The sequence below is a fragment of the Parasteatoda tepidariorum genome, chromosome 8, assembly GCF_043381705.1.
Source record: "Parasteatoda tepidariorum isolate YZ-2023 chromosome 8, CAS_Ptep_4.0, whole genome shotgun sequence".
Taxonomy (NCBI): Eukaryota; Metazoa; Arthropoda; class Arachnida; order Araneae; family Theridiidae; genus Parasteatoda; species Parasteatoda tepidariorum.
This window is the reverse complement of record NC_092211.1, coordinates 73,881,590-73,904,164: the sequence shown is the minus strand read 5'-3', so window position 1 is coordinate 73,904,164 and position 22,575 is coordinate 73,881,590. Positions and strand designations below refer to the sequence as shown.

Sequence of the window (22,575 nt, the reverse complement as noted above, 5' to 3'; positions counted from 1 at the left end):
TGTCATATGTTGGTCTAAAGAATGTCCCGAAATTTACCCAGGATTTGAATTATACTCCTTTTGAACAAATAAATGTTTCCAACAAAAATAAAAAACAGCTGAAAGTACAGAATTATTTAAAATTGCACATATTGCTCATAAGAACAACGCTATTTCAATGTAGAAACATTTATAGGTCATGAAATTTTTTTTTATCGGTGATTTGAATCGGCTCCCAAGATTTTAATACCCTAAGAACTTTTCTATTAAAAATCTAAAATTAATGCTAACAAGACAATCACCATCCATCGAGCCGTTGTAGGGGGGGGGGTTCAGGTGATAGAGCGTTCACCTTTCGATAAACCGGGCTTGAATCCCAGCGAGGGCAGGTCGATACAAATTCCGCACCCGGCTCGCATCGACCACAGTGCTGATGCAAAATTACTTCAGTGGTAGACGGATCATGGGTTAGAGTCTCCTTGCTTTCAGGCTGACCATAGAAGGTTTTCGTGGTTTGTAACGCAAATACGCAAAAATCTACGCAGTAAAATTTATAAATCGATAAAAAATGAATGGTTTTTATAATAATTACTTCGTAGGTGAATATTGGGATAACCATAAAGAATTTGGATCTAAATCCTAAATTCCCCTCTTTTTTGTTTCAAATGAATCTAAGTTACGAATGAATCTTTGATACAAACGAATCTTCTTTCATCTTAGAAAAACTCACGACCAAGCGAAATTATTGCTTTTAAAAAATAGGGTACAAAAGTAAAAAGATCGGTTTCATATTCATTCATATGTTAAATTTTGTTTCAACTATCACACTTCTTTAATTTACATACTTTTTCAAATATCGTTCCTTTAAAAAACTTTCGAAATTCGGTCACTGCTTTCAAGTCGCGACCGCAAAATCATTATCCTTAGCTGGATTCTCAAAGACTGTTTTTTCTTCTCTTTTTAAATTGCAAATGTTTCGAAATGAAATATTTCCGATATTTCTTCGTTTCGTATATCAATGTGATAAATCTTGTTAATTTGCATAATGGTCTATGTACAACAGACCAAATGAATAATAAACCTTGTAAAGGACCGTTCCCTGAAAAAGTAGGAACAAAATAGGAAAAAAATGCAGATTCTTTGAATTAGAACATTTAACAGTTAAGACTAATTGAAATTCAAATGGTTTTTAAGTAGTTTGTTCCTGTTGAGTGGCAACCGTGTTTAAAACATTGCTGTTTCAGCAAACTCAGGAGTTTAAGTTGAAAGTGTTTTTCTTAGGATCAACTTTAATCCTGAAATTTTATTTTGGCTAGTAAATGAACAGCATTTAGATCAAGCTGCTACTTTCCATATTCTTTAGTGGAATTAAAATATATTTTGTTCCAGAAATGAATACTTTAAGTTACATAGAATAGATATTTCGCTCGCAACAAAAAATTGGATTTTTTTCCATGATCGAATGAATTATTATTAAGATTTCAAATTTTATTTTTATACATTAATTTATTATTCCTGTTGCACGAATTCATTAAACCTATAAAACTTTTTAAAAACCAAAAAAAATGTGAAGAATAATTTCGTCCCGCACGTGACATCGCAAAATCAAAATTTCATTAAAACGCTAAAATTTAGTTGGCTTTTTGTCTAATTTAATTTAATAAATCTGATAAAAATAACTAAACTTTGACAAAATAATGTTCCTAGCTCTTTTACAGACTTAATTAATCTGATTTTAAAATTTAAAGATGTAATATTTTAATTTTTTAATTACTCAATTCAAGTTTTCATAGAAAAGAAGATGTGAAGTCATAATTAATAAGTATAATTTCAGATCTTTACTATGGATATCTAACAGTCAAGAAAAAAAAAAGAGAGTAAGGTCTAATACAGGATACAAAGAAAAGAATTCTTTTCCTAAATTTCTGGATCTACGAAAATAAAATTTTATGATCTAAGATATGAGAAGATGAAACAAATTAATCAAAGGTTTAGAGTTAAGATAGGACGTCGATTGCTCTTTATCGAATTAATTTTCACATAACAGAAGCTCGTTCGTGACTTGTCCATTTGCCTTTTAACCCAGCAATTTTTTTTTGTTTTAGCAAGATCTTTCACACTTTACAGCTGCAATCATTAATTATGAAATATCCTGCAAAAATAACCCAAAATTCTTATTTCAAAATTAGTTTTATGAAAAAATAATTGTAGAGTTCTTTGACATGGTGCCAGTAAATTGTTCTCTAAAATTGTTGAAGCGGTTTAAATCATTATCGTACTTAAAGAGTTGTAAAAGTTAAAGCAATTTTAACATCAAATGAGAGAGCTGATATAGTTCATCCTCCGCTTATATGAAATAAATGATTTACTGTTAATTAATTTCTTTTAATTCCGAACTTCTTTCCAATAGAAAATATAACTTTTTCATATGAATGAAAATGCATATATAATATTTAATAAGAAACTAAGAATCTGAATGGTGCTGTAGAGATTTAATTATCGATGATGTCAACCTTCATCTATCAAGAAAGGTACCTCTAGACAGAATCAAGTTAACATGTCTTATATACTAGTGATTCGCTATTTAATATTTATAGTGCTAGTCACGCTGCATTACTCCCCTTCCAGAATTTTATCTGGGACAGAATTCGATAAACGGATACCACTAGTTGATTCATGCTGTTTATTTATTTATAAAATTTTTATTCATTATATTTTATTATTTTTCATTTTTTTTGTTTCTAGCATTTCACTCATTTTTTTTTCTATATTGTTTATTACCGGGAGACTTTATTTACCTCGCCGAATCTTTTTCTTTTTCTTTGAGCAGTTTATATTAAGCAAATCAACTGTTTTTAATGGTCACCATTGTGGAAGATTTTATTATCGGCTATGTCAACCTTCATCTATCAAAAGGTACCTCTAGATAGAATCAAGTTAACATGTCTTATATACTAGTGATTCAGTATTTAATATTTATAGTGGTAGTTACGCCACAATGCTATTAAGGAAAACTGAAACCTACCAGATTTATGATAAGAATGCTCCGTAAGTTTCTAAAATGCCCAATAAAATGTTGTTTATTGTTAAGTTTTTGATTTGTTCTGTAATAATCTGCAATAATTCTGTTCTGTAATAATTCTGTAATAATATGTACTGTAATAATCTCATTTGTTTCGTAATAATAATCTCACGAATAATTTTTAATATTGATAAAAAAATTTACACTACTAAATAAAGTAGCTTCACTAGGAAAATATAAACAGGATTTTAAAATTGGACGGATCTAACTTCAAGTCAGAGAACTCGCCTAATGATTAACTAAATTGCCACTAAATAACAATACCAAAAAATGAAATTAAAATTTAAAAGTTTCTGACATGCATGAATAGACCTCAAAAAAAAGAGTTTTGATATTATGAGAGTAAACTGCATTTGTGCAAAAATAATTGATAATAAAGTATATTTAAATTTTTATCGAACGCGACATGTCATCACAAACTTGTTTTAAAAATGAAAAACAAATTTCTATAACAAAAAAAAAATCTTTTCTCTTACCTAAGAAAACCTTTTTCATAAACATTTGCTGAGATATACTCTGCTTCATAAAAGACATTTTTCTACGTTATGAAATATAGCTTTAAAATAATCATTAAGGGGTTATTGGGCTAATAAGCTAATATCAATTTTTTTCTAATATAGACTTTAAATATAAAGCATTTATAACACTGCCAGAACGGCTATTCAAAATTCACGAAATTTCCTCCGTTATTGACAAATCCGATCCCTGAGTATTGTTCCTAGAGAACGTTTTGTCTAATTGAAAATATTACTATTTTCACTTGTCAGAGGATTTCGTCAAAAGAATTTGGCTACATGCTTCCTATCAATTACACAAATGATTAAAAAATGTAAAAATATTAACAGGAGTATGAGTTAATGAATAATCTTAGGAGCGCACTAATCCTGTACTATCCCGTCACGGAATTTCAGCGATTTTTCTTTTTTAAAATCTGATAAAAAAACGGTTGGACAATTCTTAGCATTTGCTGAAATAACAAATAAAAAATGATTTCGTTAAATTATAGAGAATTTGCATTTCATTTGAAGTCCAGTGATTCGCTCTTGAAATGATTGTCAAACATAAGAACTGATAGTTGAATCGTCAAAAAGAAGGGTCTTATTTACGAGTGAGAATATTTTCGGGTTTTTGATATCCGTATGTCTTAATAGCAATTCAATAATCTTCAATTGAAAAATTGAAAAATATTTTATTCAGTAATTTCTTTCAAGTCTTGAGCTTCTTCATTTTCAGATCTCGACTTTCTCTTCCAGAGCTTTGTGACAGGACTTAAACACAATGAATCAGATGGTATTACATTTGTTTTCCAACCTAAAAGTTAAATAAATAAATAAATGAATAAAATATAGCATAAATCTCATCATATTTAAGAAAATGGGCCGTCCGTAAATGATGTTACATTTTTTCAATATCTTTGACTTATCTTCCAAATTTCTTTTCCCCAAAGAGTGACACTTCACCAACTCCATATTTGTTTAGTAACCGTTGTTGAACAGCCGACCCAATTTTTTGGGTTTACGATTACTAATGTTCAAATTCGTAGCCCTGTAATTTTGAACCCAATCCAGAAAACAAAGGAACTCCTGGATCAAGTATTGGGTGGAATTTGCCTTCGTTAAGTACTTTTTGATGGAAGTAACCCGCACTTGCGGTAAATGGAGAGGAAGACCACGAGAACCTCCCACGGTTAGCCTGACGGCAAAGGGGCTTTAACCCATGATCCGTCAACCACTAAGGATATTTCACGTCAGCACTGTGGTGGGATGCCAGATGCGGATTCGTTTCGACCAGCCATTGCTGGGGATTTGAACCCGGTTCACCTCATTGGAAAGCGAACACTCTATCCCCTGAGCCATCGCGGCTCACTAACTCCATGTTGTCACATGTCACACTATATTACAGAAACATATACAAGCAATTCAAAAACAAAACACACGTTAATGACGAGTTCTGTACTAGTCACGCCAAATTACAGAAATATATACATGAAGTTTAAAAAACAAAACACCAGTTATAGATTGCATTTTTAGCAGACCGGCCTGTGTAGGGATTAGGGAACTGTCCTTGCATCAGAAAGGTTCTGGGTTCGAATCCCGGGCAAGGCATGGATGTTCTTTCCTTCTCTGTATCTGTCCTTACTGTGGGAGCAACGTTGGCCCACCTAATATAATGCCCCTGAAAGAGTGCCTAACAAATCTGCCCTTCAGATACCTGTATGACCTAGGTCATTCTCCAGGTGGGCATTGAAAAAAAAGGAAAAAAAAGTACACATTTCAAATTTTATTTAGAACTCTTAGTGTTCTAATCACATTTGTGATCATAATAATAATTTCATAATTTAATAATATAATTATCAAACTAGTGATAACTATTTAGTCACAAAATCAATCAACTAAGTTAAAAATGGTAAAACTTTTGCTATATTTTTTAGAAAATTCAGCTATTACACAAAATTCAGATAATTTGTACAAATGAAACTACCTATTCAAAAACGCACGAGCAGCTAGTCTATAATAAGGAAGTTCCGTCGCAGCCATGGGTTTCTATGCAATTCTCCATCTTTATGATGCTCCCTACCACCCTTACAAGCTCGTAATTGCTGTTCGGAATCACCTAATATGTTATTTTCGATTTTCTAAGAATAAAACTATTCTATAAATTGTTTAATTACAATTAGTTTCTAAAAACAAGCTATTGTTTATAATGATACTAAATAATTGACTCATGTCAAGCCAATTTTTGCCATTGTATCAAAAATTCAATTAATCAATCAGCAATTAATACCAGTCCCTTCAACCAACTTTATTTATATTTTTATTTTTTCATCATTTTTTTTTATTTTTAAGCTATGATTTATTTTTTCATATCTGTTCATTCATCACTGATCTTTTGATATCATTATTTAGTGGGGAAAGACCTTTAAACAATGCCAATTTTCATCTATCAAAAGATACCTCAAGATTGAATCAAGTTAGCATGTTTTATATACTATTGAATTGATGTTTAATAATTGTGGCGGTAGTTACGCCACAATACTCCCCACCAGAATTTTATAAGGGATAGAATTCGATGAACGGATACCACTAGTTGCTGTATTTGTGCAAGACCGAGAGAGCTGGATTAAGGTGACCGCGTTTTGAGCTTTAGCTATGATATCTATATTAAGCTCATGGTTGTGTGTGTGATCACTCCTGTGTTGCTATTAGCAGTCGAGTGTGAACAGAAACCAGTCGTGTGTAAATGAGACTGAGAAGCAACAGCGTGAGGAGGACGATGACGCAGTCACAATTAGCAAGTCAACGTGAACCATCCATCGAAGTAAGCGTGATCTTATCACTTCCTCAAGTCGCCAATGTTGGGACAAGACCACTAGACAATGCCAACTTTCATCTATCGAAAGGTACCTCACGATTGAATCAAGTTAGCATGCCTTATGTATTAGTGAATTGATGTTTAATTTTCGTAGTGGTAGTTACGCCACAATCTTTTTACATTCAAAAGACATTCCTTTTTTTAACACCAAAGTATCAAACTAGCTTTTCGAATCACTAATGAGCAATTGTGTAAAATTCATAGCTTCTTTGAAACAGTAGGCTAAAAGTTCATAAAAGAACGAGAAATTTCCATCAAAATTGAATATGTAATAACGTTCAATAACCGAAATAAAATTACAATTCGAAACACTATTTCACACTTTTTGTTTACAATAATTAAAACTTATACAATATGTTCCATCATTCTCGAAATCTCCAAACCTTCTAAAATTAAAGTAAAAATAATGTACAGTGAGCAAATAAAAGAGAAAAAAAAAGGACTAACCTGAATAACTATTGATCTAGTGATTGGATCTTTTCGATCTAGGACTCAATTTTAATGGTTCGAGGGGATAACCTCAAATATGCTAATTATTTAGAGCTGACGATATTTTAAATTACTAAAACAGATACAAAAACATACTTTCATTGAAAAAATATACCTTTTTTAAGGGCATTTTATTTCTCACCTCCAAAATAAAGGGGTTAGCCGCAATCAGGGAACTATGGCCAAAATAGTTTGGTCAGGAGAACGGTCCAAAGTTTGAACCCCTTATTTCTCACGAACTATTCGACTGATTCTGCTCAAATTTTCTATGTAAAATTACATACTTTAAAAGGATAAACAAAATTATGTACCTTAAACTCAATTTTTTTTCGACTATCACTAAATAAAATAATAAAAAATAATAAATATTTACTAAAAGTTATTTTTTCCCTGAAATTATCATTGGATATACGAATTTTATAATTGTGGGTAAATATTTTAAGATTTGTTTTAAAAGTTCCTGTTTTGGAGAAATACGCAGAAAGTAATATCAACATTAAAGTGCCAGAAACTTAGGACCTCTCTCCTGAACAAATTATTGGGACCCTATTTCCAAGAATTTTGTGGGTCCCCCTATATTTTGGGGGATTGCAAATCAAATTCCGTTAAAAAAAAAGGCATCGTTTATTCAGCGAAGGTATGTTTTTGGGTCTTATTTCGTGGCTTAAGATATCATCTAGTCTGCAGTGATTAATTAGAATATTTGAGGTCAAATCATTAACATTGAGTCCAAGAACGAGAATAACCGATCATTAGATCAAAAATTATGTAAGAAAGTCCCCCAAGCACTGTACATATTAGGGATCGTAATTTAACAGAACCCCTCGGAACTTCTAGACTTTCCGGTAATCAAACAGGTTTTTCTGTTTTCAAACATCCTCAGTAGTGATTTAAACGATTTGGGTTACGTTTTTGTTCCTTTTACACCGCTTGAACAATATTTTAGCCCTAATGTGTTGACCTTTTCGTTTTAATTTTAACAAAGATACTAAAAAGGATTGAGGATTGTCATTACAGCGCACACTGTATATCATACATTTATTCAATACGTCCCTAAGATTTTATTGTTATAAAAAATACAAAATTATTCAGTTTCTGTTGTTATTCAGTTGGTGATGTTCTGTTATTGTTGTAGCCCATCTAGCAAGCCTGTTTGATGAAACCAAGCGAATTTAAGGCAGAGGGCCATCTATGGCCAAGAATGCGACTTCAGCCACACACACACGTCACAGCCCGCTCATAAGGCAGACCTATTCATTGATCCATTCATTCACTCACAGGTCATAGTTTTGATCTGAACCAAAAAACGATCAATATCCAATTCAGTACCCCCAGAAGTTTGATTTGTTATGGTAACATGGACGACTTTGCGACGCGATTAACGATTTAACGTGCATCAGGCGTGTATCATTAACTACACCCCTTCGGCTGGCGAGTACCGAACTCACGACCTCTTGGACATGGGCCCAACGCCTTACCAACCAGACTATTCCGGCCTATATAATTGCTTTAAATATTCCAAAGAAATACCTAACATTTCACTGACTTTTCTACAATATTTAAATTATTGTTTAACACTACCTTACGAAATGAATTAGATAACAATAGAGTTAACAATTTAAATAGAGGATTTTAGGTGCCACATAAACACATAAAAGAAATGAATAAATAGATTATATATGTTGCTTAAAATAACTTTCTATCTGAAGGGATCAGGAATTCGATTGATCATTTCAATGATTTCACATAATTTTGCAATAAAATGTGCTTCTCTTTTAACTAAGTGTTTTTCTACATTGCAGTCATCCAATTTTTTTTTCAAAGGAAGTTCATTTTTAAGTTTTCAAATTTATCAAATCATTAGTTTCCTAAAAATATTTTAGCTTTTAAAGAACGTACGTGATAAATCACGAGCTTTAGATAGTGTACAGTTAATAAACAATCAACAAAATAAATATCAAAACCATAAATTACTCACTATTGCTTATGAATATTTGATATGAAAATCACCTGAATATNATGATCGAATAAATTATTATTAAGTTTTCAAATTTTATTTTTATACATTAATTTATTATTTCTGTTGTACGAATTCATTAAACGTATAAAACTTTTTAAAAAAACGAAAAAATATGAAGAATAATTTTCATCTCGCGCGTGATATCACAAAATCGAAATTTCATTAAAACGCTAAAAATTAGTTGGCTTTTTGTCTAATTTAATTTACTAAACCTGATAAAAATAACTAAACTTTGATAAAATGATGTTCCTAGCTCTTTTACAGACTTAATTAATCTGATTTTAAAATTTCAAGACGTAATATTTTAATTTTTTAGTTAATCAATTCAAGTTTTCAAAAATATTTTTTTCATATTTTCAAAGAAAAGAAGATAAGTTATAATTAATAAATATATTTTCAGATCTTTACTATGGATAGCTAACAGTCAAGAAAAAATGAAAAAGAGTAAGGTCTAATACAGGAAACAAAGAAAAGAATTCTTTCCCTAAATTTCTGGAACTACGAAAATAAAATTTTATGATTTAAGATATGAGAAGATGAAACAAATTAATCAAAGGTTTAGAGTTAAGATAGTACGTCGATTGATCTTTATCGAATTAATTTTCACTTAACAGAAGCTCTTTCGTGACTTGCCCTTTACCTTTTAACCCCGCAATTTTTTTTTTGTTTTACCAGGATCTCTCACACTTTACAGCTGTAATCATTAATTATGAATCATCCTGCAAAAATAAACCGAAATTCTTACTTTAAAATTAGTTTTATGAGAAAATAGTTGTAGAGTTCCTTGACATGGTGCCAGTAAATTGTTCCCTAAAATTGTTCAAGAGGTTTAAATCATTACCGTACTTAAAGAGCTGTAAAAGTTAAATCAATTTTAACATCAGAGGAGAGAGCGGATATAGTTCATCCTTCTCTCATATGAAATAAATGATTTACTGTTAATTAATTTTTTTAATAACGAACTTTTTTCAATTGAAAATATAACTTTTTCATCTGAATCGTTTGCATATAAAATAAGTAATGAGAAACTAAGAATCTGAATGGTGCTGTAGAGATTTTATTATCGACTATGTCAACCTTCATCTATCAAAAGGTACCTAGTGTTAGAATCAAGTTAACATGTGTTATATACTAGTGATTCGGTATTTAATATTTATAGTGGTAGTTACGCTACAGTGCTATTGAGGAAAACTGAAACCAACCAGATTTATGATAAGAATGCTCCGTAAGTTTCTAAGATGCCCAATAAAATGTTGTTTATTGTTAAGGTTTTAATTTGTTCTGTAATAATCTGTAATAATTCTGTAATAATCTGTTCTGTAATAATCTCATTTGTTCTGTAATAATAATCTCACGAATAGTTTTTAATATTGATAAAAAAAATTACACTACTAAATAATGTAACTTCACGAGGGAAATATAAACAGGATTTTAAAATTGGGCAGATCTAACTTTAAGTCAGAGAACTCGCCCAATGATAAACAAAATTGACACTAAATAATACTAAAAAATGAAATTAAAATTTAAAAGTTTCTTATATGTATGAATGGACCGCAAAAAAAGAGTTTTGATATTATGAAAGTAAACTGTATTTGCGCAAAAATAATTGATAAAAAAGTATATTTGAATTTTTGTCGAACGCGACAAGTCATCACAAACTTGTTTTAAAAATAAAAAGCGAATTTCTATAAAAAAAAATTGTTTCTCTTACCTAAGAAAACATTTTCATAAATTTTTGTAGAGATATATTCTGCTTCATAAAAGACATTTTTCTACATTATGAAATATAAATATAGCTTTAAAATAATCATTAAGGGGTTAATGGGCTAATAAGCTAATATAAATTTTTTATAATATAGACTTTAATAAATATAACACATTTATGACACTGTCAGAATGGCTATTCAAAATTTTCCTCCGTTATTGACGAAACCGATACCTGAATATTGTTCCTAGCGAACGTTTTGTCTAATTGAGACGATTACTATTTAGAATTGATAGAGGATATTAATTTCGTCAAAAGAATTTGGCTACATGCATCTTATTAATTAACACAAATGATTAAAAAATGTAAAAATATTAGCAGGAGTATGAGTTGATGAATAACCTTAGGAGTGCACTAATCCTGTACTATCCCGTCACAAAATTTCAGCGATGTTTCTTTTTTTAAATCTGATAAAAAACGGTTGGACAATTCTTAGCATTTGCTAAAATGACAAATAAAAAAAGATTTCGTTAAATTATAGAGAATTTGCTTTTCATTTAAAGTCCAGTGATTCGCTGTAGAAATGATTGTCAAACATAAGGACTGATAGTTCCTTAGAAATCGTCAAAAAGAAGGATCTTATTTACGAGTGAGAATATTTTCGGGTTTTTGATATCTGTATGTCTTAATAGCAATTCAATATTCTTCAATCGAAAAACTGAAAAATATTTTATTCAGTAATTTCTTTCAAGTCTTGAGCTTCTTCATTTTCAGATCTCGACTTTCTCTTCCAGAGCTTTGTGACAGGACTTAAACACAATGAATCAGATGGTATTACATTTGTTTTCCAACCTAAAAGTGAAATAAATAAATAAATGAATAAAATATAACATAAAACTCATCATATTTAAGAAAATGGACCGTCCGTAAATGATGTTACATTTTTTCAATATCTTTGACTTTTCTTCCAAATTTCTTTTCCCCTAAGAGTGACACTTCACCAACTCCATATTTTTTTTAGTAACCGTTGTTGAACAGCCGACCCAATTTTTTTGGGTTTACGATTACTAATGCTCAAATTCGTAGCCCTGTAATTTTGAACCCAATCCAGAAGACAAGGGAACTCCTGGATCAAGTATTGGGTGGAATTTGCCTTCGTTAAGTACTTTTTGATGGAAGTAACCCGCACTTGCGGTAAATGGAGAGGAAGACCACGAGAACCTCCCACGGTTAGCCTGACGGCAAAGGGGCTTTAACCCATGATCCGTCAACCACTAAGGATATTTCACGTCAGCACTGTGGTGGGATGCCGGATGCGGATTCTCTTCGACCAGCCATTGCTGGGGATTCGAACCCGGTTCACCTCATTGGAAAGCGAACACTCTATCCCCTGAGCCATCGCGGCTCACTAACTCCATGTTGTCACATGTCACACCATATTACAGAAGCATATACAAGCAATTCAAAAACAAAACACACGTTATTGACGAGTTCTGTACTAGTCACGCCAAATTACAGAAACATAAACATGAAGTTTAAAAAACAAAACACCCGTTATAGATCATATTTTTAGCCGACCGGCCTGTGTAGGGATTAGGGAACTGCCCTTACATCAGAAAGGTTCTGGGTTCGAATCCCGGGCAAGTCTTTCCTTCTCTGTTTACTGTGGGAGCAACGTTAGCCCACATAATATGGTGCCCCTGAAAGAGTGGCCAACAAATCTGCCCTTCATATACTTGTATGACCTAGGTCATTTTCCAGGTGGGCATTGGAAAAAAGAAAAAAAAAGATCATATTTCAAATTTTACTTAGAACTCTTAGTGTTCTAATCAGATTTGTGAGCATAATAGTAATTTCATAATTTAATAATATAATTATCAAATTAGTGGTAACTATTTAGTCACAAAATCAATCAACTAAGCTAAAAGTGGTGAAACTTTTGCTATAATTTTTAGAAAATTTAGCAATTACACAAAATTAAGATAATTTGTACAAATGAAACTACCTATTCAAAAGTGCACGAGCAACTAGTCTATAATAAGGAAGTTCTGTCGCAGCCATGGGTTTCTATGCAATTCTCCATCTTTATGATGCTCCTTACCACCCTTACAAGCTCGTAATTGCTGTTCGGAATCGCATAATAAGGCATTATCGATTTTTTAAGAATAAAACTATTCTATAAATTGTTTAATTACAATTAGTTTCTAAAAACAAGCTATTGTTTATAATGATACTAAATAATTGACTCATGTCAAGCCAATTTTTGCCATTGTATCAAAAATTCAATTAATCAATCAGCAATTAATACCAGTCCCTTCAACCAACTTTATTTATATTTTTATTTTTTCATCATTTTTTTTTATTTTTAAGCTATGATTTATTTTTTCATATATGTTCATTTATCACTGATCTTTTGATATCATTATCTAGTGGGGAAAGACCTTTAAACAATGTCAATTTTCATCTATCAAAAGGTACCTCAATATTGACTCAAGTTAGCATGTTTTATATACTATTGAATTGATGTTTAATAATCGTGGTGACAGTTACGCCACAATACTCCCCACCAGAATTTTATCAGGGATAGAATTCGATGAACGGTTACCACTAGTTGCTGTATTTGTGAAAGACCGAGAGAGCTGGATTAAGGTGACCGGGTTTTGAACTTTAGCTATGAGAGCTATATTAAGCTCATGGTTGTGTGTGTGATCACTCCTGTGTTGCTATTAGCAGTCGAGTGTGAACAGAAACCAGTCGTGTGTAAATGATACTGAGAAGCAACAGCGTGAGGAGGACGATGACGCAGTCACAATTACAAGTCAACGTGAACCATCCCTCGAAGTAAGCGTGATCATATCACTTCCGCAAGTCACCAATGTTGGGACAAGACCACTAGACAATGCCAACTTTCATCTATCGAAAGGTACCTCACGATTGAATCAAGTTAGCATGTCTTATGTATTAGTGAATTGATGTTTAATAATTGTAGTGGTAATTACGCCACAATCTTTTTACATTCAAAAGACATTTCTTTTTTTAACACCAGAGAATCAAACTAGCTTTTCGAATCACTAATAAGCAATTGTGTGAAATTCATAGCTTCTTTAGAACAGTACGCTAAAAGTTCATCAAAGAACGAGAATTTCCAACAAAATTGAATATGTTATAACGTTCAATAACCGAAATAAAATTACAATTCAAAACACTATTACACACATTTTGTTTACAATAATTAAAACTTATACAATATGTTCCATCATTCTCGTATTTCTCCAAACCTTCTAAAATTAAAGTAAAAATATTGTACAGTGAGCAAATAAAAGAGAAAAAAAGGACTACCCTGAATAACTATTGATCTAGTGATTGGATCTTTTCGATCTAAGACTCAATTTTAATGGTAGACCTCAAATATGCTAATTATTTAGTGCTTACGATATTTTAAATTACTAAAACAGATACAAAAACATAACTTCATTGAAAAAACATACCTTTTTTTGAATCATTTTATTTCTCACCCCCGAAATAAAGGGGCTAGCCGCAATCAGGGAACTATGATCCAGTTCCAATAGTTTGGTCAGGAGAGCGGTCCAGAGTTTGAACCCCTTATTTCTCACGAACTATTCGACTGATTCTGCTCAAATTTTGTATTTTGTTCTATGTAAAATTACATACTTTAAAAGGATGAACAAGATTATATACCTTAAACTCAATTTCTTTCGACTATCATTCAATAAAATAATAAATATTTACTATAAGTTATTTTTTCCCTGAAATTATCATTGGATAAACGATTTTTATAATTGTATGCAAAATTTTTAAGATTTGTTTTAAAAGTTATGGAGAAATACGCTAAACGTAATATTAGCATTAAAGAGCCCGAAACTTGGGACTTCTCTCCTGAACAAATTATTGGGACCATGCTTCAAAGAATTTTGTGGGTCCCCCTATATTTTTGGGATCACAAATCTAATTCCTTTAAAAAAAGGCATCGTTTATTCAGAGAAGGTACGTTTTTGTGTCTTATTTCGCGGCTTAAAATATCATTTAGTCTGCAGTGATTAATTAGAACATTTGAGGTCACATCCTCAAACTATTAAAACTGAGTCTTGGAACGTGAAGAACCGATCATTAGATCAAAAATAATCTAAGAAAGTCCGCCAAGCACTGTACATATTAGGGATCGCAATTTAACAGAACCCTTCAAAACGTCTAGATTTTCCGGTAATCAAACAGGTTTTGCTGTTTTCAAACATCCTCAGTAGTGATTTATAAGATTTGGGTTACATTTTTGTTTCTTTTACACCGCTTAAGCAATATTTTATCTGTAATATGTTGACCTTTTCATTTTAATTTTCACAAAGATACTAAAAAGGATTAAGGATTGTCATTTCAGAGCACACTGTATATCACATATTTATTCAACTCGTCACTGAGATTTTATTGTTATAAAAAATACAAAATTATTGTTGTTATTCTGTTGGTGTTGTTTTGTTATTGTTGTAGCCCATCCAGCAAGCCTACTCGATGAAACCAAGTGAATTTAAGGCAGAATGCCATCTATGGCCAAGAATACGACTTCAGCCGCACACACGTCACAACCCGCTTATAAAGAGGACCTATTCATTGATCCATTCATTCATTCACAGGTCATAGTTTTGACTTGAACCAAGGAATGATCAATATCCAATTCAGTTCCCTCAGAAGTATGATTTGTTATGGGAACATGGAGGACTTAGTGACGAGACAGATTTAACGTGCATCAGGCACCATTTTCTTCGGCTGGCGGGGATTGAACTCGCGACCTTTTGGACATGGGCCCAACGCCTTACAAACCAGCCTATTCCGGCCTACAAAATTGTTCTAAATATTCTTAAGAAATACCGAACAATTAACTAACTATTCAACACTATTTAAATTATTGCTTAACACTATCTTGCGAAATGAATTAGATAACAATAGAGTTGACAATTTAAATAGAGAAATACCCGGGTTTTAGGTGCCACATAAGAGAAATGAATATATAGATTATATATGCTGCTTAAAATAACTTTCTATCTGAAGGGATCAGGAATTCGATTGATCATTTCAATGATTTCACATAATTTTGCAATAAAATGTGCTTCTCTTTTAACTAAGTGTTTTTCTACATTGCAGTCATCCAATTTTTTTTTCAAAGGAAGTTCATTTTTAAGTTTTCAAATTTATCAAATCATTAGTTTCCTAAAAATATTTTAGCTTTTAAAGAACGTACGTGATAAATCACGAGCTTTAGATAGTGTACAGTTAATAAACAATCAACAAAATAAATATCAAAACCATAAATTACTCACTATTATTTATGAACATTTGATATGAAAATCACCTGAATATAAGAAAAAAACTTTGCACGTAAAGCAAACTTTTTTGAAATTTTCTTAAAGCAAGAAAAATAACATTTAAAAATCACAACTTTATTTTCTGCATAAAACTTTTTCACACAATTCTAAGAATGAAAAGAAAACTTCGAAAACATTTTTATAATCTATTCATTTAAACTTATTTTAGTCAGTTTTAGTAATAGATGACATCAATTGCCATTCTAAAAGATTGATTAAATTACATCAAGCAGAAAATACTTTGACTCATTACATGTCTAGTTCTTTTTTTTCTCCGTAAATTACTCATTCACGATTCAACAACTACACAAGGATGAAGGATTATTCAATAATGTAGTAACATTATTTGCAGTCATTTTTATCACTCCCAAAATTAACTCCTTTCTTCTAGCTGGATTAGCATTTCTCCTTTCAGGCAATTATGCGCGCACTGGACATCAAATTTAAACTTGTGTAGCTAAATAATAATCATCAATACCACAGGTTTTTTAATTAACGGTCTTATTATTTGTCCCATTTTATTGTCTTTTAAATTATAATTATTTATTTTCAGATAGACTGCAGCATGGAATTAGAAGACAAATTATTTTTATCATCAATTTTTAAAAAGACTTCACCTTCGTTTATTAAAAGTGCTTTAGTTAATTTTATTTTTCCTTAAATTGATTTGCGTTAAGTAAAAAAGTTAAAATTCATTCTGAGTCAATAGTTCCCAAATGGTACACTCATACACGGAACCCTAGGGTTCCGTAGAAGTGTGAAAAAGGCTTCACGAATTAGCACTTTTTTAAACCAGTGATGAGCTTTGGAACCTTTTATTATATTTAGATAAAACTAATAATTCGTAATTTAATTAATTTTCTGGTTGACTTTATGAAATTATTTCAAGTAAAAGGGATAATGAAATGGAAAGGGCATTTTCAGAAGAAAATATAATCTTTCTAATAACAATGTATTGAGCGAATTATGGAAAGATATTGCATTAGTATTTCCTATCGCGGTTTTTAAATCAAAATTAAATAATTCATTAATAAAGAAATATATTTTCTTAATAGAAATTTTTAACAACGCTTTTCATCTCGCAGTAATCTACAATTCGTTTTATTTCATTCTTTCATGCATTCACACTAAAAACAAATTCATAACTAGTCTAGATATAGCACAAGGACTGCAAATTTAATTATCGGAAATAAGACCTTATTTAAGATTATTAATCGTAAAACGATGAAAAATGTTTATTCCTTTAAATAAATATTTAAGAAATAATTTTTATTCGTTATAACCTTAATAAACTTTATTTTTTTATTAAATCGGGATTCCGCAGGAAAAAGGTTGACTATTTAGGGTTCCGTGGCCGAAACTAATTGGGAACCTCTGTCCAAGATGAATCTCATAAGCTGTCATCCAACATTAAAGTGATTGTAAAACATTATTCAGATTTAGGAACATTTTTCTTATTTTCCAGATTTCATTGAGAAATTCCGTAACATCCCACAAAAATATTCCAAAAAAAATACAAAAACAATTGAAAAACTAATCAAGATAGCACACTAAATTAATAAAATTTAGCACTCCATGCAACAACAATTGCAAGCAAAGCGTACAGTGTGCCAAAAAATAACGAGCCACCCTGAATAACTTTTGGTCTAATGATAGGATCTAATTAATTAGATCAGACGATATTTTAAGTAACGAATTACGAGTCTGATTTAAATCAGTCTGACGAGTCTGATTTAAATCAGACACGAAAACACAGTTTCTCTAAATAAACATACCTTTTTTCCCCAACGGATTCAGATTTCTGACCTTCAAAATAAAGCGGGTACCCGCTATCTGGGAAATACCCGCTATCACGAGAGCTATCCAAAGTTCGGACCCCTTAATGTTAATCTTACTTTCTGCGTATTTCGCCATATCTCGCAAAACTTTTAATCGAATTGAAAAATGATTGCATACAATTGTGAAATTCATTTATAGAAAGATAATTCCATGGAAAAAATGAATTATAATTAATATTAACTATTTTTTATTATTTTATGTAATAACAGTAGACATTTTTTTTAATTGTAAGGTATATAATGTCTTACGTCATTTTAAAATGTTTAATTTTACATGGTAAAATACAAAATGTGAGCTAAATCGGTTATATAGTTCCTGAGAAATCGAATTTTAAAAATTTAGTGGGAGACATTGCGAACAGAAATGGTTAGAGGAAAAGAGTACAACACGGTGTCTACAATTTCAGTTATTATTCAGATATTTTAAGGCAAGCCTGTCCTCACAGATTGATTGAAAGAGCTTTCTTGGTTTTATTACATCTATTGTATTAAATCAAATAATAATTGTAAAGTGGCAAAGAAAATGTATTAAAAACAAAACTTGTCAATATTATTCACGAATAATTAAGAAAAAATTACTATATAGATATTTTTTTATTTATTTGTTGTGTTGAATTATGAGTTGATTCACATAGTTTTAACTTGTTCCAAAATTTGAAAGCTTATTTGACATTTGACAGACAGATATTTTTACCTTAAAATTTATTAGTATGGACTGTAAAACTAAACCTGTTTGGTAAAAAAAATAATAATACTGCTAGTATCAGTATGTGCTTATACAAGGTGTTTTGTAAAAGCAAATACTAACCATTATATGCACCATTAATATTTTTTTCCAATGCCCGCCTGGGGAATTATCTACGTCATACAGGCATCTGAGGAGCAGATTTGTTGGTCACTTTTCCAGGAACACCGTAATAGGTGCTTTAACGTTGCCCCCATAGTAAGGACAGATAGCACAGAGAATGAAAGAACATCCATGCCTTGACCGGGATTCGAACCAAGAACCTTTCTGATGTAAGGGCAGTTCCCTGATCCCTACACAGGCCGGTCGGCCTTACCATTAACATAAACTTTTAGAATCTTTGTCAAGAAATCGGTTAAAAAAGATACAGCAAAGGATAAGCAATCGCAAAGCAATAGTAAAGCAAGAAAAAAACACTGTCTAAATTTTAAAAATCACTGCTGAGGAAGTCACGTGTACAAACATCAAAGCCAGTATGACTAATGGTTGAAACTTAAAAGTGTTTCGAATAAAAGTCTCGTAATTCTGCTTTGCAATTAAATAGTCTGTGATGTTTTGTGCGCTTGCCTTCCTCAGTAGTGATTTGTTGATTTCAATTGGGTTCTCTATCTAACCTTAAAGATTAATTTTTTACCTACTTTATTGTCTTTGTTTTTGACAAGGTTACTATAAACATGTAATGAAGATGGCAGTTACGGAACACCGAGTATATACTGAAAATATCAAATCCAGTAAAATACGGAACACAAGAAAAAAAATCAGCTTAAAAAATGACTTTTCATAACAATAATGGAATTTTTAGGAATAAGCTGTAATTATTTGGCATAAATACTTTTAGAATATTCGAGCTTTTCATTAATTAAAGTTGAAAAAACTTCCTGAATCTCATCTGCTTATGCTTTTATCTCATCAATTTTTGAATAAATAAATGGCTAATTTTTAAAATTTAGCATTTTTAGTAAGTGAAACTGATAAAAATACCACGGCATACGTCCGTTATTAAGAAATAAAATGGCTTTAAAATAATAAAATTCCCTTTTACCCATAACTTACAAACTTCATTTTTAATCTGCAAAGCACTTGAGCTTTTTATTGGGCTTGAGCATCCATTATTCTACTTTCAACAACGCTAAGATAATCTAGACATTAGAAGATTCTCATTATCGATGCATTTTCCAGAAAAAGAAAAAAATACTTATCTCACGTTTCAATCTGCTGGGAAACTTTAGAAACGTGCAAAGTTTTCTTTATTTCTTCTAAGGCTTATTTTTAATTCAGAACAATAGTCAGAAGAGCGATATTTATTTATACTGAGATTACTGAACGTGGATCTCATAAAAGAATAAATAAAATCTTTTTTTAATAAAATAAAATTATTCGTTAAACTTTCAAAAATATGTAACGTAACAAAAGCCAATAACTTATTTATTTTTTAAATAAGATATTAAAAATGCTCCAGATTTTGAATATGATGAAACTGAATACTGTTCGGTATATGGATTTTAAAATGTTTCACTTTTTTCAATTAATTTAAAATCTCTAATAATAACTTATTTTATGCATCCCAGGAAATTCTGAAATAGGCAATATCAATATCAATATCAATATCAATATATATATATATATATATGTAAACTAAAAGTAATAAGTACACATAATTTGTCTGTATTTAAGAGTACCTACATATTTATTTAAGAAAATAAGACACAATNATATATATATATATATATATATATATATATATATATATACGATTTTAAATTTAATAGTATTTTTTTTTATAAAATGTATGTAAGGAAAGTAACTCCATTTTATTTAAAATTTCCATGCCTATGTCAGTTAATACTTCTGTTTATCATTTCTGCTAGCTTTTATAAATTTAATTTACTCAAAATACTTATGAAATTTTGCGCTTCTGAAAAGATTTTTTTCAATACTTAAGTTAAAGTTGTAAAGTTTTAATATGTCTCGAATAATTTGAAGAATATTTAAAAAGTATTGAAAGTTTCAGAATCCAGTAATTGTTTTAAATTCATTTTTAAATTTTAAAAGAAATAGTTTTTCTAAATTATGAAACACTGCGTTTAGTACCTATTATAGTTTTATATATACATGTTTTTTACTTTCAATTCATCCAGTCTTTAACCCTTTGACCCAGAAAGGACACCATTGTCCCTTATATACACACTGTTAAACAAGTGCTAAGGAACAACTGATTTATGCAAAGTAACAGTCGCAACAGCCCACCAATAACCATAAAATCAAGCGCAGGACCCGTAAACTATATGAAGGGCAGTGTATACAAGCCCATCATTCATTTGAGAACTCATGCCGTTAGGTGTTTAACCAATATAGCACCATAGGTTGTTGCACTTATTTCTGTCAAATTGAAGGTGGTGTTACAATAATTAAATGCAAAATATCAGCAAGACTTGATTTGAGAGCTTACGATAGTGGACAAGCAATTGGACGTCTGGAAGCAGGTTAAAATGTCACCAATGTGGCCACAGTAATGTCAGTGTCTAAAAGTGTAATCTCGTGATTAAAAAAGACCGGTGAACCTGGAAATGCTATGCCCTATACTAGTGGTCGTGTTAAGAACACAACACCACAAGAGGATCGATGTGTATCCCTAAATGCAAGAAGGAACAGAAATGTCACTCCTAATTTAGATAGCTGCAGATCTTACAACCAATACCGGTACACAGGTTTCTGACAGAGCAAACTCACGGCGATTCAATCAAGTTGGCTTATATGCACAGAAGCCTGTTCGATGCATCTCGCTTCAACCATTACATCGTTGAGAAAGATTACGCTGGTTTGAGGAATCGTATTGGTTGGGGTCACCAACAATGGCCGAGAGTAATATTCTCCGACGACGAATCCAGTTTCACTGTGAAAAGGGATTCTGGCCACCAGTACGTGTGGAGAGGAGACGGAGAGAGTGTTACATTATACACAATAGTATGCTCATGAACGTGATTGGTGTGACCCATGCGTACTGGTGTGGGCAGGCATCATGCACTATGGCAGAAAACAGCTTCACACTTTTGAGCGAGGTAGTGCTACATCCCAGCGGTATTGAAGAGCGATGATTCTGGATCATTTTCGTCATCTTAGGGGTGTGGTAGGTCCAGGATGTCAGTTTATAAGCAACAATGCGCGGACACATAGGAGAGCTGAGGTAAGAGACACACTATAAATTGATGGTACTGACCATATGCTATGGCCTGCGTACTCCCCCGACCAGCATCTTATAGGATCTATCTGGGATGCTCTTGGAAGGCGTGCTTCACAAAAACTACTGCCTCTCTGAACTGTGTATGAATTGATAACTGCATTGAGAGGGGAATTAGACGATATCATTTAAGGACAACCCAATAATTTAGTGGATAGCATAAATACATGCATTAGAGTGCATTAGTGTCCAAGGTCATACATCATACTTAAATATTCATACCTGTTTTCTGACAAGAAGACCCATTATTTGTGACTGTTTAGAAGCCGACTAAGAAGCATATTTTCAAATTTAATGTTCTTTATTTTCGATGTGATAATATTTGTGCCATTTTGCATAATAATAAATGCCCATTGTCTACTCTAAATATTTACTTAGTTTTATTTCTTCAATCAATGACTATTATTAATTGTTCTGAAAAACTTCAGTTCCTCAGCAATTGTAAAGCAGTGTATATATATTTTCAGATGCTCTACTTACAAGCAAAAATATATTTTGATACATTTTAACTATAAAAAACAGTCTAATAGTAAATAAAAAATATGATTGATTATCGGGATTATATTTGTACTAAAATATAAAATCCAAAAATAGTAGTTTGAAAAACAATTCATTCATATTCAAAAATTTATTAATAATTAATTTCGTAAATTCTAGATCTAAATAACTGCAAATTTGAAAAGTTATTGTGTTGAAGTGGGCCATGTTTGAAGACCTTTACGCCTTTTTTTA

General features: G+C 31.2%; 1 protein-coding gene across 2 annotated transcripts in view; it reads right to left on the bottom strand.

Annotated features, from left to right (window-relative positions):
• Window positions 1-11,362: 11,362 nt before the first annotated feature.
• LOC107448601 (putative sodium-dependent multivitamin transporter) overlaps window positions 11,363-22,575 on the bottom strand; it is a 46,878-nt gene continuing 35,665 nt past the window's right edge. For both annotated transcript variants that reach the window (XM_043048910.2, XM_043048909.2), the window contains one exon: window positions 11,363-11,499. In XM_043048910.2, coding sequence (XP_042904844.1) covers window positions 11,378-11,499 — 122 coding nt within the window. In that variant the 3' untranslated portion in view covers window positions 11,363-11,377. The remainder of the gene's footprint in view (window positions 11,500-22,575) is intronic.